Genomic DNA, 26,234 nt, shown 5'->3' on the forward strand with positions numbered 1-26,234 from the left:
GACCAATGAAGCTCCTCCTCACCAGTGGCTAAAAGACTTCTCATGACTGAATTAAACATCAACATATATACGACGACGTTTCGCTAAAGCTGCTTTGAGCATTTGAACCTTACGGCGGGACCCCGGGGTCCCGAATAAACCGAAGTCAAAATCGCAATTAATTAATTTATTTTTGGCAACTCCGTCCCACCACGCACATAAACGCCGCGACCCACCTGGTGCGGATAATTCTGTTGTCATGTCATCCAAGCACAGCGAGGACGAATGCGCAACAGAAACAAAACTTTAAAACTTTGATTAGCGCACTGTCTAGAGCTCGTCGAGAGAAATAGATTGCTGTATCATTCACCTTCAGACATAAAATGATGTCGCAACGCAGTTTATGCGATAGCCGGAGGCTTATGAGACCCCAGGGTCCCGCCATAAGGTTCATTTGTCGGTCAGCGAACTCGGAAATGGAGAAAGGCTGCTTCAGCTGACACCAACTGCCAAAGAATGGCCGCCCCGGCCTCTCTCGCCCTGCCCACAGGGCAGGCGTTCCTCACCCGGTGCAGGATCTGCAGAACGACGAGGGCGGAGCGCAGCGAGGCCTGGAAGATTGGCTCCTCGGCGGGAGGAACGCCCATCTTGTGCAGCTTGAGGAGGAACACCACCACGGCCTTGTAGAGCTCCACCAGCTTGAGGAAGAAGGGTGGCGTCAGCATGCTCCACCAGTTCTCTGCATCGGCAGCGCACGCAGACACAATCGGAATCGGAATGTTTATTTATTCTGGAGGAATCCCATGAGCTACAGAGTTCTCTTTCACAGATATCCAGACACATGAGCGAGTCCTGCCCTCGCGTTCGTGAGGGTCTTACCGGCCGCTACTATCCGATATCCATGTCACGATTGGCGGTGCTTGTAGGAATTTAAATAGCAGCGCCGTTATGCCAGACGTGCTGTAGATAATTGTTTCTAACAATAATAGCTATACTGTTTTCTTTGATTGTCTAGTGACTGTGGCATAGTGGTGCTTTTAAGCTGGTTATTACCTTGAAATTGCAAATAATGAGCACTACTTTGCAGAATTTGGTCATATTTAAATGTGTACTATCTCAGTCAAATTGAAAATAATGGATGTCGGATTATATTAAAATTAACAGGAGCCCACAAAGCATGCTTAAAGCAAATGACCAAACACAATGAGGAGCAATAAAATCACACACATTCATGTAATATCCCACAACATTGAAGGACAGGAGGATAAGGTGGCAATGCACATAGGCCCGGGACTGCTGACATCTGATGAAATATGGGCTTCATGGCTATGTGAAACCACAAAGCAGAATATCCAAAGCAATGCAAGACTTGCTCATGGTTTAAGAGGCTCATCACTATACATCACACCCGAAACAATTGTTAGGCAATGTGGTCACCCATCCAAGACATATGTAGGCCCAACTTTGCTTAGCTTCCGAGATTTTACGAGATCGGCTGCATTACAAGTACTTTAGTCAAACGCTACATTATGGGCAGTGCAGATAATATCAGTTTCAGTTTCATTTATTTGGTATAGCCCTGTGAGCCATTCGGCTCTTGAATCATATACATAGTCGTACTGTACGTCTATGCTTTCGTGCATATACTCCCCGCATTTACTAACCAACATGAACCAGCATGTTCAAGTACAGTAAAATAATCCCCACGCATTTCACAATTAGCACTATTCGCATTCCTGCATTTCCCATAAATATGCTAAATTCCTCTTCAAATGCAAATTCTTTTGTCAAGGCTCTCTTCCTCCTCCCTCACAGCTTAAATAGACACTCCAAGCCTAAGACGTGTCATTTAGACTCTGTCTTATCGACAGACCTGTTCTTGAGGACGGCTGCTTGCGTTGTGGCCGAAACGTCGTGAGAATTATATTATTATGTTTTATTTTTATTATTTTATTACTTCCCTTCTACGTGACTTTACCGAAAGAACCAAGAAGATGAATTCCTGCAGTCACGAAAGCTTTAAATCGAAATTTAAAATCCCCACAGACCCTACACGTTTTATGGAGAGGGCCCCCCCCCCCATCCAGGTGGAAGGGCAGGCAAGGCCGGCGAGGTGAGGCGAGGCAGACTCACCGAGCACCTTGGCGGGCGTGGGGCCCAGCTTGGTAATGGCCATGGCGAAGGAGATGGCGAGCGTGGAGAAGTTACGCTCGTCATGCATCAGCGGGAACTCGGGCAGCACCAGGTAGAGCCGCATGGCCTCCACGTCCGGAGGGGCCGTGCTCAGCTGGGGGATCAGGTTCTTCTCCAGGCTGGCTGCCATCTGCAGGCATTAGCATTGCTCCATGTTACATCAAAGAGAATCAACCTTTGCTCGAATTGCCGAGTGGCTCAGGAGGCCAATTCCCGAGTTAGACGGTGAGCAAGCACCGCTGAGATTCTGGATTTAAGGCCCAAAGGCTGCCAGATGTCAAATCACGGTTTTATTATGTCGAGATCTTCACAGATTCAGCCCAGTCTCCAATGACAGTACAAAAAAAACATTCATACGCATTAAATATTTGCGCTTCTCCATACTATGCCAGGGGTCATGGCGGTAAACGGCGCTGCTGTCACCACACCTTACCATCACATTTTCCTTCCTTCCGCTAGATTCTACAGTTGTTGCATTAAATCTTCTAGGGCTGACACTTGAAGAACAGTTCACTTACAGTATCATCAGCACCATCTGGCTTTATATGCCTTCCCTTGGTCGCTGACCTCTGCTCATCTGCTCTCCTCCATCCTGCACATGTCTCCAACCAATCAGTTTTCTTTTTCTGATTACTTCTAACACTGTTGCCATGTTCTTTTCGAAACTTTTGAGTTGTTCATCCTTTCCGTCTATGAAATGCTCAGTGTCTCCCATATACACCTGGAGAGTAAACACACAATCCTCTGTTCTAGTTTATTTGTTTTCCATCCACCTCTGATCCAACTGTAACACAGTTAAAGGCCAAGAGTGTGGACATTAGGAGTATAACAGCACAAATTGCACGATTGAACAATATATTTGGTTTTATTTCCCAAAATTATTTTGCATTGTGCAATATGTTTCATGTCTTTAAATTAAGAATCCATTCAGAAACCTTGCAGGGCATGAACACCGTGTTACAGAAGAGAGTTTCAGAGGGTGTCTGAAAAGTCTGCAACGTGGCCTTCAGTTCTTGATAAAGTAGGAGCATTAACACACACACTCTTCTACGAGATGTCAAACCAATGTTTATTCTCAGGGCTGTAATTTAGCTAAATTAAGTGAAAAATCTCATTTAAAATTACGTTTTTATTTTTGCGTGCAGTTAATGGTGACCGCCCAAGACTACCAACTCGCTGGACATGAGAACTCCTTTAAACATTAATGTCTGAACCAGGGATTCGAACCGAGCTTCTCAATAGTGCCAGCTCGGCACACCTCGAGATCAATTCTTAAGTTCATGTATCCATGCATAAAATTGGCTGTGTAAAAATACATAGTATTATTATTACTAAACATTGTATGCATTGGGCTCACATGACCCCTTGCATCCACTCAGCTACTCATGGTTGCTATATTAACCATGATGTTAACAAAGGAATCTGTTTTGAAACAAATCACATGCGGGAACCACAAATTGCTGGGGTGGATGAATCATTAGACCACGAGTGGACAAAGAGTGAGCCACTCATTTTTTGCAGCTGGAGGGAGTTTATCCCTGTCGTTGTTCTAAGTGCTCTTCTGAAAGGATAGCATAGGTTGTTTTCTCGTCTCGTGTGGGAATATTATCCAATACGGTTTCATGATCCGTTGTCTGCAAGTAGCTATGTGGTAAATAAGAAAATCTCTCTAAATGGTGACATTGTAGCGCATCCTGATGTTAATGATTATAAGTACACTGCCCAAACAAGCATTTATCATCATTATACTAATATAAGCCAAGAATGTGTGTGTGTCCCGCGCGTGACGTCACGCCACAAGAGCCCCCCCCCCCCCCGTCATTAATAATCATGAGCGGATGACGACGTGAGGCACCCCCCCGCCCCCTCCGTCATTAATAATCATTAGCGGGTGACGTCACTCCCCCCCTCATTAATAATCATGAGCCGGTCATTATTTTCGATTTAATATTTCAGATTAACTGCAATACACCCGTCCTTGGACAGGCTATAGGCTAGTCATAAATAAACATAAACATCATTACCATTTGCAGTAGGTGTTCCTAAGTGACATGCCGAGCTTTATTCACAATTAGACACTTCTTGGTCCGAATCTCACTTGAGCCTTGCTGCCAAAGCAACCATTTACAATATAATAAGAGTCAGGGAGCCTCTTATAGTAGAGTCAGGGAATTTATACCGAGGGCACAATAACCCATCAACTATCCTGACTCTTGGCACATAAACATTAATTTAATCTGGAAGAACGATTACTTCGTACCACTCTGTGCTGGCATCAACATTTGTTGATGGTCAATGTATAAACTGACCACTGCCATAGAAATGTGGAATTTCCTCCACTGGCTCTGTACTGCTGATTTTGATGAGAACCGTATAATGTTGATTATAGTTTCGAGCTACAAATCTGATTCAAAGCTGTTAACAAATACATGTTTTTGGCAGAATATTTCTATTAATAAGCACAAGAATAAAACAAAAACATCAGCACCTGCCAAGCAAACCTGACGATCTGTTTTGAGTGGTGAACATGCAACGTCTCTCCATGGGTATCCTACCCAACTCCCACGCTGTGATTAATAAAATATTCATCCAGTAGGGAGGCCTGATGTGGTTTCAAAGGAAATGCGCACATAGGTGATGAAGCTCCTACCAGGTGTTTTGCAACATGCGGCTGCTACCTGTTAAGAGGTGTCTACGACAGAGGAGCACTTGCAAGCAGCGCAAAAACACATTCAAGATTTCCTGCAAAGGTTACACTCCCATTCACCGCTGTCTCTAAGCTCGTGTGTGTGCGCAAGTTGTTTTAAATGCATGAGTATCACTACTTCCAAGATAGATGTAACAAACGTATGACATTCTATTGCAATTAAGCTCGGTCTCTTAACTGCTTTTCATGAATACGCAAGCCAAATGAATATGTGCTGCTTCATTACCTTATTTCACATGTTGAATTTATATATTAATACCAGCATTGTGTTCCGTTGGTAATATATTACTCACATTAACTTTCAATTCATTAAATGTTAATGGAGGGAAGCAATTCTCTATTTCAAAGAATACCCACTATTTAATAATGAGAAATATATTCCTACTTGCATGAATGGCTGTTTAAAGCCAACATGGATTTATTCCACACGGCTATGCTGACAAAACTTTACCAGGTGCTTAATATAGAATAAGAAAAGATCAAGGTGCAGCCCTGCCATTTGCCTTTCATACCGGTCTGGCAAAAGGGCCTCAGCTCGAAAGAGTTTGGCCTACTCTTCCATGCTGCTCAGCCATCTTGGAAGAGGTGTGAGTACCCACACTGTACCCCACCACACGTGACCTGCTAGTCAACTAACCGCTTGTGGACCCATTCATACTGCTGGTTGGACAGAGGCAGGATGGATCTAAGAATAGTTGCCCATTATTTCAACTGCCGCCCTGGGAAAACGAACCGGCGACCTCTGGATCAAAAGTCTGGTGTGCTCACCAGTGCAGCCACGGCGGCCATCCCCGATATAAAGTGCTCAACTACTAAAAACAAAACGTGGATTCATTAATTGTCACACATATTTCAATAAATTTACGGCGACAATGAAGATGTAACTGCAGCAGATGGCACCAGGGAGAAGGCGTCTCTCACCTGCTGCAGAATCTGCGTGCATGGGCTCTGCAGGAGCTTGTTGAAGGCACGGCGCATGGCATTCATGTCCAAACCCGACACCTTCCCACTCGTTCTGTAGTGCTCGTCTGATCTGCAGCACAAGACAAAGATTTCCCTCATATAGCCTTGACAGGCTGCTGGGGCAAGTGCAGTTCGCGAGCACCTATGAAGGCCGGCACGGCAAACGAGATGAGGGGATGGGTGGCCAACACTACGCCGGACCACCTTTGTCTCCCCAGTGGCGATGTTTACACATGGCACCAGGTAATAATTTGAGGCCGAGTCGACTTAGGGGAGGCCCAGGACCGGTTAGGATAATCGTCACTGGTGTCGACCATGAGCGGGAATCGAACCCAGGGTGCTAAGTTCATAACGCAGCACGCTAACCGCTAGGCCACCGCTCCCCACAGCACACACACACACACGTACGCACGCACGTAAGTGTAAATGCACACAGCCAAATTTAAAAGAACATCACCGCCTACTCGGCTTAACAAGAACAAAGATCCAACACACAGAGATCGATCAATCAACATCCCTTTGAAGCAGGAGACAGGCGATTAAGCAAACATTACCATTTTACAGGAGATGTCGACGAAAACCAAAGGCTGATGTAACAGACGATATGATGACAGCGTGCATGTAAATATTAGGATACTAATTACGTGCTGTTACAGTAAAACAATAATATTAAAAATGTAAATAAATAAAAGGCACAATGATGAATTACAAGGTGTGACGTTAAACACATTACCCTAATAATAAATTACATTATTTATGTATTCGCATGCAAAATTGCAATGCAAGGAAAGCATTCTTTGAAAATAGCCAGAAAAAAATATAGCGATATATATAGAAACTATCACGCTTTCAATTTTCAATACAAGATGCAGTTTTAAAACAGGCATTAGCTTTAATAGCTTTTGTGCAAATTATCTATCCAATTCAATTGACTTCTGACACACATATATGTGAAAATGCCCTTTGGAGCTGCTTTGTTATCTCTAGAGAATCATGGGGATTAAAGGTGGGCTCAGTTTAATTTTATGCATTGGCAAATTAAAACACTGAGCATTCATATGAGCTACACCAAAACACAAATGAGGGAGTCTGAGCTGGATATGTTGGCAAGCCATGTTTTACTCAGCGAGTCCTGGCATGTTTAAGCTAGCCAATCAACCAATATTTAATTTGCACACTGTTGCTGTTTAAACAAATTGTTGTACATTACCCATAGGCCAAGAAGCTTCCGTTGATACAGCTTGGAGAGGAGAATATCATGTCTATCTCACTGCAAAAAGCAAGACATTGAATGCAAATGGGATGGTTAGTCATGTCACAAAAAATATATCAGCTATTCATCAGTTGTTTGGTGCACAGCTTATATTTTAGGCCATCAAAGAACAAGACAAAACAGACCGATTGCAGCTTAGCCTCCACCGTGTTCATTTCTACATTTAGGAAAGTAAGTGACAAATCACAAGGAATTGTAAATGCATACAGTACAGTCATATTCAAGCTTTCAGTTTGGTGTGAAGCAATGCAAGCAATTGACTGTACATGCCACTGTGGCTACATTGTCAACATTCAAATGAGATTGCTTGAATCCATTTTAAATCTGTTGCGATATCACCACCACGAGACAAGAGCAGTGTTTTGTGTACCACATGGCAAAAACCTTGCAAGAATTTTTGAAGATATTTAGTTCACATCATATAAACGACCACTTCATTATTTTATATTTTTGAAAAAACAAATTTAGACTGTGTCACTCTCACCAATGTGCTAAGTGAGTGGGCTAAATAAAGAAACCTTCACGTTCTTGCAATTCTCACGCTCACACCAGAGTGCTGAACCCAGTGCTGAACACAGCCATGTATGGAATTTTAAAAAGTGTCTTGTCATTTGTTACCCACGATCAACTCGTCCATTACCTCAATACATTTCGATTTAAAGCTTTCGTGACTGCAGGGATTCATCATCTTGGTTCTTTCGGTAAAGTCACGTAGATTGGAAATAATAAAAATAAACATTATAAAATATGTTTTATTTTTATTATTTTATTATTTCCATTCTACGTGACTTTAGCTCAATACACTCGCATAAGCATGGAAAAATATGTATAGTTGACATCCACAAAGCTAGAAACCAATTAATCAAAGGCAAGAGGGGCACCTTGAGACACATGTAAGTGTACATCTGCTTTATGTGCACACAGACCATAAAATTCTGCACATAGGAATTGGTAAATACATAAAATCTAATCTATTAACTATTAAATACCCTCTTATCGTATGAGAATAGGTTTTCCCCTTTCATCTGGCAACAAAACAGGTGTTAAGATGTTAAAACACCAAACTGAAACCTTTTATAAGGAATCATGTCTGCATTAACCACAATACTTGTGGCCAGAATGCAAAAAAAAACACTTTGATAATAATACATGCATTGTCTTTGAAACTGATTGGTCCACACCAGAGACAGCTTTATTTTGAGCCTCGTCTCAAACGGTGTTAGACCAGAGGACGCTAAAAGGCGTACAGCCACCCTCTCATCCTTAGAGAGCCATTTGGACACTGCTTTGAATATATAAGAGGTAGAACATAGATTAAAACGAATTTGCTGATTTTGTAGTTGCAGATGACATGGCCACATTAATTCATCTACACACCACATCACGTACGGATATATGAAACCCACACACAATATGCTCTGCAATTGGCACATGCTAATTAGTCATAAAAATAAATTACAATTCGTGTGAATGGAGTTCACCAGTGTAAAAGAAAAAATAAAAATTCAGAGTGTTGACGTGTTTCTCTTTCTGTCTCTCACACAAAACAACTTCTTACAGACTTTAACACAAATGTACATTTTAATAATTGTGTAAAACATTTCATTTGAACCCAAGCAGCTCCACGTACACTGCGCGAGAGGGCCTTACTTGACAACGTCGGACGGCAGCCGTCCGCTGGGCAGAGAGGCCCACTTCTCCAGCAGAGGGCCAGACAGCACACACACCTGCATATGGGGCTCCGCCAGCCGGAAGTCATCTGGCTCCACAGAGTCCTGCACACAACACCAGCAGCGTACCACCGGGGGAGCTGAATAAGCTCGCGTGTTTAGCCAGATTCTCGAAATAATACGTTTTGTATCCGAGGTTTGGAAAAAAAAGTGAAACGCCGCCCAAATGCGACTGTGGTGTCGCATAACAAATCGGTGGGACGCAACTTGGCTGAAAATCCAAACAACAAAAAAACTGATACAAGACCCTCCCTTTAAAAGATGAAACTTAATGCTTCCTCCCTGGATGAACAAACAAAAGTGTAAAGCTAAAACACAAGCAATGGCGTATGCCCCACTGAAATCTCTTGTAACATGAAAGGCGTGTGCGTGCCATGTTGATTTAGTGAGCCTGGTTGCAATTCCCCTCAATGCAATCCAATGCAAAACAAAGCGTTACAGCGTTTGAATGTTAATCAATTGTGTTCACCGAAATAGCTGTAAATCCACACTACTTGAGATTCTATAGCTTCTCACACCACTCCACATTAGCTTCATACCACAAAACGCATACACACCAACAGACACAAACTCGCAAGTATATACACACACACTCACAAACTCCATTACATATACATATACTTGTATACACCAATATAGCTACACCAATGTGTACATTTGTGTACACCAATATATACACTGGTGTACACAAATAATTAATCACCTACAACCCAAATTATTTCCTTGTTCTTAGCTTACACAAGGCCCAAAAGTGGTCCACACAGGGGCACGTGCCAAGTTCATTCCAAAGAGAACTGATATTTTCTGATGTCAAACACGAAATAAAACAAATCATAATTCTAAGCACAGGAACTATATTAACCAATTATTTAATGGAACTTTCACAAATTGATTTTGGGAACATTCCAAAGAGCCTTATAGAGCAAAAGGACGTTGACATTTATGCGCCATTTAGTTTTTTATTCCAACCATTTTGTCGGATGGTGTTTGATTTACGCTTCCGTTTATTGAATTTAAGTTATTGCAGAACGTTCAATCGTTCCATTCTCCATTTCGTTCTCCTTTCCGTGCATTGTAACAGCCTCTGAAACCATGATGGTTGAAGTTGTAATACAATACATTGGTAATACTGTTGTTTTGATGAAGTTTTTCGTTATGAAGCAAATGTTTACACCGTCTTATGTCACTCTCTCACCGCCTTTTGTACGTTTCCCCTTCAGGAACTGAAATTTACATGAACAAGCTCTACCGTTACCTCTGGAGGAAAGTAATGCGCGAAACTTTGATCTCCTCCGGCAAATATTCTCTTTACAATGCAGCACTCTTCTTTTTCTGAAAACAAAAATACGCGAGTCTTTCAAAGATGTGGAATGCTCCCGATGAGAGCTTTTACTCCTCAAGAAGAAGACAATAAAGATTTCATGACATGCCAACAAGCTGGCAGACATCTGGGCAGAAGGTATAATGAATGCTCGTTTGAAAAGCAACAAATAAAACATGGTAAACAAGCCAATTATCCTCCTGCTGTTTCAGTACCTTCTAATACAAGACTTCACGGGAGATGAAAACTTATTAAATTCAAACATTCATAACGGTATGCTTTGGTCCAAAAAATGTTTGCCGTTAAGAATTGAAATAAGACAAAATAAAATTTTCGCAGAGCAATGAAGTGCCCATAGCAGCATCCCGCACATACATGTCATGTCATCGCAGGACACGTGGTATCCCAATCCCCAGGGAGAGTCAGCCTAATCTTCCATGCTGATCAGATATGTTATTTGGATTACACATACCCACACTTTTCCCCACAAGAAGAACTGAAATTAACCTCACTGCTGTAAATGGGTGAAAGAATGCATCAATTCATCAATTAATATTGATGTTGAATCTCACATACAATACATGCAACGGATGTCATTTGTATAAAGTGATGCTCTATGATTTGTACTTGTTGCACATAAAGGGCTCATTGTCATCTGTGCAGCTACTCGAGGTCGTTACTGACTGCAGTGTTAGAAATGTAACTCGTTGTTGAACATAGTCGTGACCTGGAATAACGGCAATTCATTAGATCAATATGGGTGCGTGGAAATAAACTGACTATTTGCTTTAGGTAAAAAAAATCGACCCTTTCCAAGATATAAACTCAGACTCTGGACTGCGAGTTCATACTCACCTCTACAGCAGCCACTGAACAAATACAAACAGATGAACAAGACATTGGTGGTAATGGCATGCTTATCCTTTTTCAATTGAATAATAAAAACACATCACTTATCCCCTTAAAGTGTTTTTACGCACAGGGCACATGCTACCCTTACAGATCCTGTCGATAGAAACCGCTAAGCAATTCTCACTTTGAAACAATCCTGACAAGCTGAAAAGGGATCTGGCCCCGAGTTTGAGAGTTCAGCACACAAAACCGGAAGCTCTGGGTTGAAGTGAAATGCGGACTTGTGCGTGCCCTGCGAGCCCATACCAACGTTGGAGGGGCACGGCCCGTTGTGTGGCATCCAGGCGCCCTGCACCGTGAACGGGCTCTTGCGATTGCTGGTGGAGCCTGTTCCCAGCTGACCATTCCCTCCCAGGCCGAAGGAGTAGATCCTCCCCGAGGATGGCACGAACGCCAGCGTGTGCTGCCTGCCAGCACAGTGCCCAGCTCGTTACGTCACTTTGCCGGGTGTTATCGTTGCCTCTCTCGTGTGTCACACAAGTCAGACGACGACGACGACAACAAAAAAACAATGCGGCAATGTAGCCTGTGCAGCACTGAATGCGTGATTCCAGCAGCTGTCCTTTCGTTCCTGCGGACAGCTGTGTCAATGTCTCATAAATGTATGGTAAAAGGCCAAAGACAGTCATTCACAAAAAAATATGCCATCCCATGATGGTGTCTTAACCCAAATAAAAAAAATGAAAATTACCCACTACAAAATTTTATTTCAAAAACTAACAATAGTAGAAATGTAATTAAGGGTGATGGCAATATTGGGCTGCTATACTCCACTTAAGCTTGAATACAATATTTTGTCGCTTTCCAGCCCTTCTACAACCCCAGTAAACATGGAACATTGGACCAATGTTGGTCCAACTTTGCATGTTTACTGGGACATTGATAAATGTACATAAGTTAGCAAAGATGGTCTATATTTTTAATGCAAGCACACACACATTTAATATACGACTGATATTTTCATTAATAGCCTATAATTTAGTTTTACTTGGGAGGCAGTAGACAGTGTACTTTTAATACAGCACTGCCCTCTGATTAATCCCTCGGTGATTAATGTTATACTAATTTACTGAACAGCTGATATCTCAGTTGGTAATCAGGCCATGTTCCATGGGGTCAACAGTTCAGTGATCCTGTGGGAATTCCACAAAGGGACACCATCTGCTCTGCAGAAGATGTCAAAAACCCTTTACCATCACCGTCAGGAATGAAATCAAGTGTGAAGCAGAACTTACACCAGCTCTCTCACTCCCTCATCCCCCTTTTACTCTACACTCAACAGCAGCAGGGAGTCGAGCAGCCATCATATAACGAGAGTGGAGAGAGAGCACAGCAGCCGCCCCGTACCTGCCGCACGCAATCTGCGTGACGATGCTGCCCATGAGCTCAAACACCTTGCGTGGGTTGACCTCGTGGTTGGTGGAGTTGTGGCCCAGCTGTCCGTAGCCGCCCGCGCCAAATGTGAACACCCCGCCCTCCTGCCCGCGGCACAGCGCGCATGTATTGTTAACGCGTGCAATCAATCGCACGTGAATACACGCCAATTAAGTTCACCTGTGCATGCATTCACACGCGTGCGACTCCAGGCACGTGAACAAAGACGATAGAAAGCACAGCATTAAGTGCTACTTGTTGACGTTTTGATTTGAAATCGTTCTACTTGGAAGGTCACGAGGTGTCAATCATAAAGATAGAGGCTGCTGCCAATTTATGTTGGAAGATACTGGCATTCATGTTTGTATTATTATCAAGTTTGTGCTTGCATGTGGACATTTTTTTTCTCTATCTATTCATTATGAATTCGTGAAATAAATGTTTTGTCTTCATGCATTTTAGCCCCATAATTTATATTTTTAAAAAACGTCCTTGCATGCAAGGGACAACGATAATTAAATCCAGGTGCAAAGCAGACGTAAACCCATTCAACTCATGACAGGTGATGATTTGAGTTACTATTAATGCTCACTGAACCATCGTTGAGATTGAGGTTGGACTATACTCCGCTGTGATCCGATGTGATCATGCACCTCGTGCTGCTTCTGTGTTATGGCTTCTGAAAATGTATTGGGCTTGAACACAATGACGAAGGAAAATTACATCAAATTGTGCATGGCTGCAGATGAATATAAACATCATTAACACTTCAATTTAAAGCTTTCATGACTGCAGGGATTCATGAATATGAATCCTTAACACTGCGATTAGTGTCGGAAAAGCAATAACATAGGGAGGACCTTAGAAAATTTTTGATTTAAAGCTTTCGTGACTGCAGGTATTCATATTCTTGGTTCTTTCGGTAAAGTCACGTAGAAGGGAAATATTAAAAATATTAAACAATAAAAATTCTCACGACGTTTCGACTGCAACACAAGCAATCATCATCAGGTGTGAAATCCACAGCAAGAAAATTTTCTTGCTGTAGATTTCAATAAAATGTTCTTGCTTTGGATTTCACACCTGATGATGATTGCTTGTGTTGCAGTCGAAACGTCGTGAGAATTTTTATTGTTTTATATTTAGATTATTTTATTATTTCCCTTCTACGTGACTTTACCGAAAGAACCAAGAATAAGTATCTTAGACAGTTTTGGTGTAATATTTACCCAGTTCAAAAATCAGGTCACTATGCAATGCTGTGGCTACCTGCTTCACGTCTACTAATCAAATTTAAAATGGATATTTAGACAAGTGTCCCAGATCCACATGCAATGGTCTGCTGCTAGCTGCTCTTCCTTGACTCAATACATTCATTGCTTATAGACAGACACAGGCTCAACACAGTAAACATCAGTAGATTACTTTTTCATGCCCACACACTTACAAAACAGTAAATCTTAAAACCCACTCAAAAAACACTCCAACCTAACATTTAAAAAATCCACGAGAACGTCCATATAAAAAGCCTTGGCCATGTGCCAATGTTAATAAAGACTTGATCAATTCAAATCGTATCAAATAAAAGTTAGTTATTAAACACGCAACACTGTTCTTCCGTGCAGAATGCAGAGCATGCTGCCTGGGTTTTCACAGATTTCTACAGGGCCACTTGATATGCATAAGCACCAACAACAGAAGATACCAAAATGTGGAAATCTGCGACTTGATTGGAGACTAAGTGGATCCCACAGTGAATGTGTTTTAATATTATTTAACCAGCACCATCAAGATGTTTCCCAAGATTAAAACCCGGTGGTTCTGCAATGTGATTCCACCTCGAGAGCTGCATCGCACAACCACAAAACCTATGCAGTCGGATCAAAACCAGGATATTCAGTGGAGCAAGTTTGATGGTTTCAGCCAGATCACCATTACCTGAGCCAACCCACTATCATATCATTAAGGAGTTATTTACAAATCATTTAACTTTAAACGGATATCCGAGTTAAAGTTTAAATATATTGTCCGACTCAGATTTCCCTTCAACAGAATGAAGAAGACCAATGTAATGATTGAGAGCCCTTTTGAAATTACATTGACTACGATTCTTTTGTGTCAACTTGCAAGGCCATTTCCCTTGCGTGACTTTATGCTGACAATATTCATTCCACAAATAAACATCTATACTGACTACCCAATTGCAATATAACCCATCACCAGCCTACTTCTTAATGGGGTGCAAAACTGGTGATATATTCACCTTGTGACACAGATGGCTATATGGGCTGACGTCCACTCACAGAACATTGCCAAGTAAATCTTTTCTTGTGCATCTGCTGCTCTAACGCTGTGAAAGTTACACGTGAAAGAATTCACGATGTATAAATACGGTCGGTGGTCCACCAACACACCGACCCTCACAGATGGCAGGAGATTCTCCAGTCTTCTGAAAATCGTTTCCTATCACTTGGTGCCAGCCTTCACAGATGCCCTCAAAAGACATCTTCTACAAGCTCGGCTCGGCATTTTGAATATTTCGGATGCATCTTTTGGAAAATCCATCTCTCGATGGAAGCATTGTCTCAGTAGACAGCCTGGATTCCTGGCAAAAAGGGTAGGTCGCTACACCTTCTTCAAACAACAACTTTAATCATGGCCTTGAGGAGTGCGGTTGTCTCCACTCGGATGGAGAAATCAGGGCTCGTCTGTGATCGTCAACACTTGTGCCATTGGGCTATATACACTTAGCATACCTTAGTAAGAATAGCGGTATGGTCCTCTCCACAGCAGATATAAACAACTTTCTGTGTGCGGAGGGACTTCAGTAGAGCAGGGTAGCACTTGTCTGCAATGTGCACATACAGACAGACACATCTCCATAAGAATTCACAGACTGGTGCAACTGCTTTTAGCAAGCGCCTATTACAGCCAAAATGATGCACACAATGGGTTGGTTTGGTCAAAAACCAATGCTGAAGTGCCGTGCCACTTTCCTTTGCCGCATAGGAAAAATAATAAAAAATACGTCTTAAAATTTCCCAAATAGCCATATATTGTACTACGCTAGTGTCACAAAAAATATCAACACAATTAGTGTCAAGCAGTCACTGATTATATGTGACTTCACTGCATTGAACACAATAAGAAAAAAATTATTGTACTTTAAAAATTTTAACTCAGCTCGGTGAAGCTACATTATCACAATTATTAAATGGAATACAATAGTCTGTAGTTATCCTGTATAAATAAGTGTTCTGCTGCTTTCAGTCTGTAGGTATCCTGTATAAGTGTAATATTGCTTTCAGTTAATGCAGTGTATAACAGATTAGAAAAACGGGCTTCTAATAGTCACTGAGGGGTTATATTTTTACATTTTGTGTCATATTTTACACCGTAACATTTTTAAGGCCAGTTGGCTGAAATTTCAAGATTGTTCTTCCCTCTCTGTCAGTGACAAACTGTTGACATTCTGAATTCACCGGTGAGGTTTAACATAGTTTCATAGACATATGAATGTGTCACCACCATAATTACCCATGGTAAACCGACTGCTGAAAGAAGGACATCCCCAAAGCCACCGCCACCACCTCTGCCGATTCCGCCAAGTAATAACAATCCGCCTAGCAGCCGCACACGAACCGATTTCCCTTTAGCCAACCCCACGAAGCAGAACCCGCGACAAGCGCTGCCACCCACCGATCTCATCGCTGAGACCCAGCTGCCCGAAGTTGTTTTGTCCCCAGGCGAAGACGGCGCCGGAGCAAGTGAGCGCCAGGCTGTGGGCTTTGCCGGCGGTCAGGCGCGCCAGCGGCACACCCTGCAGGGTGTGCACGAGCTGCGCAGTCCGCTGGCTGCCCCTGAAGCTGCCCACGCCAAGCTGCCCATAGCGGTTGCTGCCCCACGTGAAGAGGCGACCATCTGTACCCCACCCCCCACCATACAACCAAGCAGACGTCAGTCTTAAACGATGCCGAGCGATTTCACACATTGCCACCACGTCCGCTCCGACACACAGGTGCGCCTGCAAAGGACAGGTTGCTGTATTGTTGTCACTGTTTCAATATGTCACAATGCACCACAATCATGTGGCGATGTTCCTTAGTCGAGTTAATTTAAAAGAGATTTAGTGCGATAAAAAAAAAATAGATGTGATTAAATTCACTTGCACAGTATAAGCCTAGTCAGATGTCTAGATTTTACAGCACCATGTGTCAGTCTTAGGAGATGTGCATATTTAGCTGCTAGATTGCTCACCCCTTAATTAAAGGGGAAGTAAGGATGATGAAGCAAACAAGCATCTGACAAGAAATGTTATTGCTAAATTTATTGCGAAATTTTATCAATTTATAGACATATCTCTTCAAGTGTATCACACATTTAAAAGGGCCTTATTGCTAATGATATGTTAATGATGATACGTAATGGCCTACCATTGTCAAGTGTGCTTATTATAGGCTTCTTGAAGTTTACAAGCTATAAAAGCAAAATGGCAAATGACTGGTCATTTCAGACCGAGTTCACTGATGGCAGGCAATGGTCAAAAAATCGATTTCGCATAAGGTGACCAGCGATAAAAAATAGACCTGTAACCGTTGGAGTTAAAGAGTAAAAACAAATACCATTGGAGTACTGGCTACCAATAAAATGCAATTATGTAGATAACTCGCCACGGTGGGGAGATGTTAACTACCTTGCTTGGTATACAGGAGGTCGTGAGTTCGATTGTGACCTTGACACTGGCATATTTGGAATTTGCACGTTCTCCCTGTGGTCGTGTGGATTTTTCTCCGGGTCCTCCGGTTTTTCCCTCCACATTTTGAATCATGCGTTTAAGAGTATTTGACTGCTATAAATTTCCACGTGATACGCCACTTCGTTGAGTTATCATTTGTGGCCAGGTCGCTTCTGAAAAAGAGCTATACAGCTCAGTGGGCCTTACCTGGTAAAATAAAAATAGTTTAGCCTTGTAAATTAATAGGTAACGATAAAGTGTTGTCCGGATAACATACGGCCTCATTAAAACAATGCCTATCAAGTACCCTAACATATGGGAATCGGGCTCATTATGGCAAGTCTGTAAAAATGAAACATTTTACTTTAAAGTCACCTTTGCTTTGATGTATTTTTTTCGCCCCGAATAACATAAGAGGTGCAGGCAATTTGTGCCGTTTCACTTGGCATCTGTCTACAATTAAACTGAACTCAATGTGAAGGGAGGTAACTCTCCTTGTCAGCCAGCCACCCTTGTCAGAGTATTTTGACACATTCGGGGCAACACAAGACAGTGTTCTACATACATTATAATAAGAACGGATAGCCCAAGTGTCAACAATGCAATACATGTGGCATTCCTTAAGTCGAGAAATTATTGCCTTTTTGAATGGCCACTAATGGCCACTTATGGTTAAATACGGCAGCTTTATATCAAACCACGCATTTGTGTTTTGGCCACATGTACTGCACAGCCACGTCAGCACAATACACATATTAGAATAAATCAGTCTACATATATGCTCATTTGTTTCCATTTGGAGTAATGAGCCCTATTACCAGGCAAGTCAGCTGCAGGATAACAAAACGTGCAGCATAAAAAAAGGGAACACCAAAAACATTGCTTGTAGTAGGGCTTTAGAGTTTCACCTGACACAGGAAGTTAAACATAAGAATGTTCAAAAACAAAATCTTCCCAGATATGGTCTATAATCTCTACATCGTTGCTAAGAGTCATAGCAAAATTTCACATCAAATTTGAGTTTTGTTGTTTTAACACAGTTGTCATTTTTAATTCACATTTACAGAGTGCCACTTATATCAAATGTAACACCCCAGTGGTACAGCGTACATCACTGCTGTAATGCGCAAGTACAGGAGTCGTGTTCATTTACATTTCCCAAGCAGAGGAGGTTATTCATCCTAATAACGAAGCCCAAGCTGAGACCAAGGTTAAGCATGGCCATACACAATCAACAGAATTGTGAATTATTTTCCTAACAATTTCAAAAAGCAATTGTGGTTTTTTTTCCAGGCCAACAGGTTGAACCTACAACTCGACATGTCGATTTGTAATCTGGTCAACAGGTTTAAATTCTCTCTTGATTACACTATGTAACACAATTTTTGTTACTGGGTAGTACGTGTTATCTTGTAATTGCTTATGCCTCAAAAGTACAGAAAATGGCTATTATTCCCCACAAACTTTGCTTTTATAACCAAGACAGTGATATTTTGAAATTTACCTATCTTCAATGAGAAAACGGGCAAATGTGTGTCTTTTAGTTCAGAGTCAGAAAAAAAAACATATGAATCAAAATAAACATGCATTTATAATAAAGTAATACAAAAATGACTACAAAATATTTATAAGCGAGTAGTTTTTCGAGATTTACAATTATACTATAAATAACTTTCACGAATCAGCCCCCAAATGTAGTCTCCCATCATGTTCTCGTTATACTGTCCTTGGTAACGGCATTCAAAGTCCAGTATATCTTAGTAGAAGCGCTCGCCTTGCTTGTACGAGTACGCTCCCATGTTCTCCTTGAATGTATCAAGATGAGCATCAAGGATATGGATATTGAGGGACATCCTATAGCCCATTGTGCCGTAGTTCTTCACCAGTCTCAACCAGCTCCACATAGTTTTTGACCTTGTGATTGCCCAAGAAGCCACGGACCACTGCGACAAAAGCCGTTCCAAGCCGCTTTCTCCTTACTCGTGAGCTTCTTGGGGAATTCACTGCACTCCAGGATCTTCTTTATCTGTGGTCCGACGAAGACACCGGCTTTGACCTTTGCCTCAGACAGCTTAGAGAAGAAGTCTTGAAGGTACTTGAAGGCTGCTGACTCCTAATCTACAGCTCTGACAAATTGTTTCACAAGGCCAAATTTTATGTGCAGTGGTGGCATCAGCACCTTCCAGGGGTCCACCAGTGGCTCCCACTTGACGTTGTTCCTCCCCACAGAGAACTCAGTCCGCTGTGGCCAGTCCCGCCTGTGGTAGTGCACCTTGGTGTCTAAATCTTTATAAGTCATTTTTGTATTAGTTTAGTATAAATACATGTAAATTTGAATTCTTGTTGTTTATTTCTGACTTTATGTGACCGAAAAGACACAAATTCATGTGTTTTCTCATTGAAAATAGGTCAATTAAAAAATATCACTGTCCTGGTCACAAAAGTAAAGTTTGTGGGGAATAATAGCCATTTTCTGTACTTTTGAGGCATAACCAATTAGAAATGAACACTTACTACCCAGGAACAAAAAAAACGTGTTACAGTGTTATTACCAAGAGTCTGGTAGTCAAAGAATGAAAAAGATATAAAAGTATACGATTCGGCCGTGCACATAAATAGGCTGAATTATCTCTGACTTTGGAAGCTCAGTTAATGTCGTGGCGGCTAATACAGAAATGTCTGCGTGGCAAAGGGACATCCTGTAGCTCACTCTCGAGTCCAAGGTCAGCTGTTCTTTAACTGGAATGAGCCCCCAATTTACCAACCCCGTGTGTATAATGTAGTGCTGGAACATTCTTAAGAGAGTGCTAGTGTCTTGTGAATAGAACGTTCAGTCTATTAATTTGTGGGTTGGGGGGTAAAGTAAAGCACCTATGGTATTATCTGTACGAATGACTCACTGTGTTCCAGTGTATGCAAATTTATAATACTCAGTGGATGTTGGTTATATAAATACAGAGAATGCAGCCATTATGCTGGCAAACATTAACATGATAGCTTTGTGTGATGAGCAACTCATCTCCTTTATAGTCATTTAACAAGCCCTATTATTGCAAATAGCATGTGTTGTGATGTCACATTTGCATAGATAATAATAAAAATGACAAAAGCCAAGACCTTAGAGTGAATATTTGGTACAACAGATCAATTACAGACATGTTAAGGCTACATAGGAACAGCATGTACATGAACAGAACAGCAATATGGCATTTAAAATGTGAAATCATGCTGTGTGCTGTCTCATTAAAATTCATTTATTCCACAGCACCGATTTAAACAACTATTCGGTGTCCTCACATAATGCAAGTGCATTCGTGAATAGACCTCAGATACATGTCCGAGTCTCTGTAAACGTATTTATGTAAGCCAGGCATTTGAAGCGCCAGGGCAGTAAAGGTGGCCCCCTAATGTTTTGTTTTTCTGAACACATTAACAAAGAAAACAGTTGGAACATCTGGGCATGTCAGAAACAGAGGTTCACATTAATTCAGGTTGTACATTTTGCTTGCAACTAGCTTCCCAGATTTACTTAAGAAACAGTCTACCTGAAAATAATGACTCTACTTACCCAAGCTGAAAGCTTACTATTTCACATAGGCCGTTAAACAATATTATTAAATCAATGTAATACTTTAAAAACAGTATATATGCATGATAACAATTCTGATGAATAAAAAAAATTGCATGATAATTTATGAATCACAATTTATCCGAAAGAATGTGGATTTTTTTTTCTCCACAGCATTGCTAAAGCTCAGAGAGAAGTCACGCTCTGGAATCTACATTGACAAAGTGGATTCTAAAGTGGTCTGATTGGCGTTGCTAAAAATCTAATCTCTACCAGCTTAACATTCTCTTTAAAGCCAGCACACCTTCCTCTGCATGCTGTGTTGATAAAGGTTCCTTGTAAAATATTATTCTTAATTTCATCCCTGATATTTTTTTGTGTAAGTTTTTCCTACTGTTTATATGTGGTTTTGGAACCAGCAGATGAAAGAAATTCCACTGTATTTTGACCATGCCCAACTTGACATGCATTTTAGGAGTTTAGTGCTGGCATCACGGTGCTTTGTAAAATCTGTGTGGGGATTAAGCCCAGGGTTATACCTGCTTATACTTCCCAGCATGCCACAGTTATGATCTAATTGGTAACTTAACCTAAGTGTAAGTAAACCTTGAGGTGTAAAGATTAGGTGCCTTTGCAAATGTACCTTTTGCGAGCGCCAGTGAGTGATGGTGTCCACAGGCTACCTGCACAATTGGTACCTCTGCCAATGTCTTCACATGCCTGCAACACAGTAAATGAGAATAACGACTGCATCTAATCCACAATATAATGTTCTACAGTTTCAAGTACAGTAATTGAGGAACACAAAGGTGACTGGTGGCCATCAGAGATTATACTGGCACACAGAGAGGCCTTAATTTAAACAAAGATTGCAAAATAAAGCTGAAGCGCATCTTCAAGTGGAGCTATCCGATGTAAAGTGGACTGTCTCAGAGCCGGTAAAGGTATTCTTCACATGTGCACCGTGTCATGGCGTAAGCTTGCTATGCTTGATGCATAAACAACCTACCTTGCCAGTGAAAAATGTGTAATCATAAATTTAAAGGAAAGAGCAAAACATAAAGTCATTGTTGATGATAATAGTTTATTTTTCATAAAGCGACTTTCATACCAGGGCATCTCACGGCACTTTACGTATGATAAAACATAGTTTATTAAAAACATATTGGTAATTGGAAGATGATGAGATCTTAAGCAAACAGACTAGTCTGAACAATCTTATCAATTGATGAGCCAAATGGACAAATTGCTTTTCATCACTCAATGTCCTTACAAGCGAGTGTCCTCATGAAAGTACCAACATCAGTTCCCAGCTCTCACTTGTAAGCGCAAGGCAGGAGGCTCGTACCCACCTGGGCACACGCACTATCTCGTCCGTTCCTGGCAGACCGAGCTGGCCCTCGGATGCCTGGCCCCAGGCAAAGAGCTGTCCCTTGTCGTTGAGAGCGAGCGTGTGAGAGTCTCCGCACGCCACCGCCACAATGGTCTGAGTGTCCAAGGAACTCACCTGTTCTGTAGTCGCACACGCGCAGACACAGACGTACGTGTGAGAGTGCGCTACTGTCAGCTTCAGGGAAACACAGCCCGGCGTGCACTTGGTTAACAAATTAAAAAAAAAACTGGTAAGCAGTCTTCGGTCCTCCAGCTCAGTCCTGGGCCTTGAGACCAGCTTGGACATGTTCTCAGCTCCCGTGCCGGACCTCCACCTCGGGGGTGTGGCCTCGGTCCCAGGGCTTGGGTTCGAGGCACCAGCCTTGACCCTGGCATTAACACTGGAAAAGGCTCCCCAACCATGGCCTTTTGACTCCCGGATTTTGATGAGTTTCCTGGAAAAGTCAATTCCTGAACAGTGCAGACTGTACACAGGATCACACAATTAAAGGAATGTAATTTTCGATTCAAAGCTTTCGTGACTGCAGGGATTCATATTATTGGTTCTTTCGGTAAAGTCACGTAGAAGGAAAATAATAAAAATAAAATATAAGGAAGATTGCGGACGATTCCTCGCACCCTGGATACTCTCTGTTCCAGCTACTCCCCTCCGGCAGAAGGCTGCGGTCCATCAAGACCAAAACCTCACGTCATAAAAACAGTTTTTTCCCATCTGCTGTTGGCCTCCTCAACAAGGCCAAGGGCTTAAAATGACTTTTACACTTAAAATGACTGTTACACTTACTATAACATTTTATCTACATAATTACACCTTTCCATACTTACAACGTGTAATCTTATTTGTATTTTTGTATTTTAAGATTGTTTAATACGGCTAATTAACATTTTACATTCGCATTTTATAAGGTCTACTTATTCATAATTTTAAAGATTTTAGCCGTTTGGTATTACTTATACTTTGTAACGTTAGTATAGTTAGAGTGTATACCTTTTATATAAGTTAAGATTCCTACTTGTTCAATGTATGCACCGTCCCGCCATAGTGAATTCCTTGTTTGTGCAAACTTACATGGCGATTAAAACCGTTTCTGATTCTGATTCTGAAAATGAAATTCTCACGACGTTTCGGCCACAACGCAAGCAGCCGTCCTCAGGTGAAGAAACAGAGCTGTCGGAAAGACAGCGTCTTAAACATTAAGACGCTGTCATTTTATTATGTTTTATTTATTTTATTTTATTATTTCCCTTCTACGTGACTTTACCAAAAGAACCAAGAATATAAAGGAATGCAGTTGTAAAATAATTGTTCTATATACGACAGTGGGTGGGGATGTTCTACAATCTTGATAACAAATTTGTTTTGTGCCAAGATGTAAGAAAACCCATAAATAAATACGAGCAAGACAATAATTTTATCAATTACTGCTCTGCCAATTCCAAGTATCTAAAAAAATTCCATTAATGAAGCCACCTTACGAATACGAATAAGAAGATATGTACAGTACATTGTAAAAAAGATAAGAGCTGGATAAAAGGAGATACATGCATGGACATGAGAAGTTTAGATAATAGAATGGGAACGCGTTGCTCGGTTAAAAAGGTACAAGGGCAAAACACGCGGTAATTTTCTTTCTTCCCCAAACTGGAATCCAACAATCAAAAACCAATTAAACTTGTAATAAAAACAGGAGCGAGTCTAACGATTATTGCGCATGGCAAATACGCTCAGGAGATAGACGCCAATGTCGACGTCTGATAGCCATGAGAGAGAGGATTTGTGTAGTTTTGCGATTCCTCTGTTGAAGGATCTCAGACTACAGTACGTATTTATTTCGTACAACTTTAAAGTTGTATTGAAAATAGGTAGCTGTTGTAATGCTGCGATGTGGATCTGCTCTAGATGGAGTGTTATTGAAATTCACTCGACTATTACGATACTAAATTACACTGCAGTTTCACTTCAGACAAGAAATCTATTGGGATCGTATTGCTTATTTGTACAATAACCGACTACGCACTACTTATTTTGCCAAAAGTGGATGGAGCTAAAATTGACAGAAACGTACATTTCCTTCTTTTAGTGGTCATGTTTAGTTTATAAATTGTTGCATTATGACAATGTATTGATTAATCTTCCCAAGTTATAAAACAAAATCAAATTTAAGGAAATTATTGTGCTACGCATCTTATGAAACATGACCTCAGGAGCCTAACACAAACTAAAGTAATCTCGTGCTTTTTAATGTTACAGAGTACCTTTTCTAAAATCATTACCTCAATTAATCACTTTATGGCATTCAACGACGTGGGTATAGAAACACACAATAGATTACTAGCTAAAAATAAACAGGCAACCCAAGCAAAAACAAAAAGCATCCCGAGTTTGCGTTTTGGGTTTGTTTTTTTCACCCGTGAATTAATTCATGCATGCGTAACACTTATGACAAATGTGTTTTGGCTGTTACGGAGACAAGCTATTGTCCGAGTGATTATGAAGCACTGAAAGCATTAGGTAACTTGCAAGTGCTTGCATGCACAAACCTGCAGACACACAGACCTACTACGGCTGCACCTACACGTGTAGTCAGCCGTACGTGGAGGGCAATTTTTCTCACCATTATACAAGATACCCACACGTCAAGTTGTGTGCAGCGCAAAGTAGTGCACAACTTCCTTTGTTTCACCCAGGTCCTTACCCATGTAACTAAATAAAAGAAGTCAAGAAATTACCTGACACTAACCAAATGCTCGCAAACTCACTCACCAGATGACACCCACCAGACACTCAACCACTCAAGAGACACACACTACACACAAACACTCATCGTGAACCGCACACTCGATGACGGCGGACAAAAATTCGGAAGCCTCAATTCAAACGTTTACATTTCCCACTTACATGCACCACTTCATTACATGAACCACTTCATGTTTGAGTTGTTCGCGCCACTTGCCCCGGTGGCCAAAACCGAGTGGGTCGATTGGTCCAGCCTTCGGTGAAAATTTCGAATTCAACCAATCGCGGTGGGGGGAGGTGAGCGGAGGCCAGGAAGATAACCTTTAGCAATGACGGATCGTCACTGGAAATCTGATATGTCAGTGACAACAGACAGACATGGGATGTGCAGCAGCAGTGTAATATATAGACAGAAGAGACTTGCCGAAGTGGTACTGTGCATACCCTTTGTTGTAATGCTGTGGACTGAGCAAACCTAATGCTAAGTTATGGTGACTTATACTGGATACTGCACACTTTTAAACACTGTCAATAGTTTAACATGTAGACTTTCGCGACCAATATCATCCATAAGAGGTTTTTTGGTTTAGATCGCGTAATAAATATATAAATGTGTCGTTAAACCCGCCACTACCCGACACAGCCAACTCGTAAGGGTTGTCACGTAAACAGAACCTACCAATTCGTCACTAGTACAGCACGCCAGTGTGTTGGAGAGCCACGCATAAAACATAAAATTAGGTCAATATACAGTGAGTATGACATAGTTTGTAAATAAGCAACACGCATTTCACAGCCTTTGGAGCCACTGGGTTGCTGATTTGTATTCGGCACGAGCTGATGATGAAAAGCAACCAACATTAATATTCAGAGAACTCAGATTCTCTATTTTCCAATTTCCTGGAATTCAACCAAGATTAGAATGCATTTTTTTCAATAAACATGGAATTAAAAAGACTACATGCCCTAAATAGGACTTTTGCAGTAGTGTCATTATAGTTGCGCCTTATTAAGTTCACATAAGCATATTCAGGCACAACTACTGCGAGATACAAATACGACGTGCCACATTTTAATCGTTGCAACATGACGCAGAGAGTGCTGGCGTGCATTTTCATGGTCAAAGAGTGTGCACAACGGCTGTGTCAATATCGGTTAACCCAATGATTTGTGGCTCGGTACAACACGCATTCATGTATTGGCTGTACCTCACGTGCTCACACGCAGGGAAGACTTAGTCTGCTTACATTGCACATTGAACAGAGTGTGTCATTTGCACTGCTCACACGCTATTTAAAGTTCACTTACGGAGCCAGTGCTTCACACACTGTAGAGATATTCCACGTAAAT

General features: G+C 41.5%; 1 protein-coding gene across 2 annotated transcripts in view; it reads right to left on the reverse strand.

Annotated features, from left to right (window-relative positions):
* The window catches only part of HERC4 (HECT and RLD domain containing E3 ubiquitin protein ligase 4), a 59,937-nt gene that overhangs the window by 20,626 nt on the left and 13,077 nt on the right, over positions 1–26,234 (reverse strand). For both annotated transcript variants that reach the window (XM_061565228.1, XM_061565227.1), the window contains exons 3-14: positions 22,108–22,267; positions 21,399–21,475; positions 16,152–16,373; positions 15,209–15,300; positions 12,426–12,556; positions 11,325–11,485; positions 10,101–10,177; positions 8,766–8,890; positions 7,053–7,112; positions 5,801–5,912; positions 2,113–2,302; positions 546–718 (exon numbers count right to left, since the gene is read on the reverse strand). In XM_061565228.1, the coding sequence (XP_061421212.1) occupies positions 546–718; positions 2,113–2,302; positions 5,801–5,912; positions 7,053–7,112; positions 8,766–8,890; positions 10,101–10,177; positions 11,325–11,485; positions 12,426–12,556; positions 15,209–15,300; positions 16,152–16,373; positions 21,399–21,475; positions 22,108–22,267 (1,580 nt within the window). The remainder of the gene's footprint in view (positions 1–545; positions 719–2,112; positions 2,303–5,800; positions 5,913–7,052; positions 7,113–8,765; positions 8,891–10,100; positions 10,178–11,324; positions 11,486–12,425; positions 12,557–15,208; positions 15,301–16,151; positions 16,374–21,398; positions 21,476–22,107; positions 22,268–26,234) is intronic.

Source organism: Lethenteron reissneri, chromosome 34 (assembly GCF_015708825.2).
Source record: "Lethenteron reissneri isolate LAM-NWPU_2019-01 chromosome 34, ASM1570882v1, whole genome shotgun sequence".
In the NCBI taxonomy this organism is placed as follows: Eukaryota; Metazoa; Chordata; class Hyperoartia; order Petromyzontiformes; family Petromyzontidae; genus Lethenteron; species Lethenteron reissneri.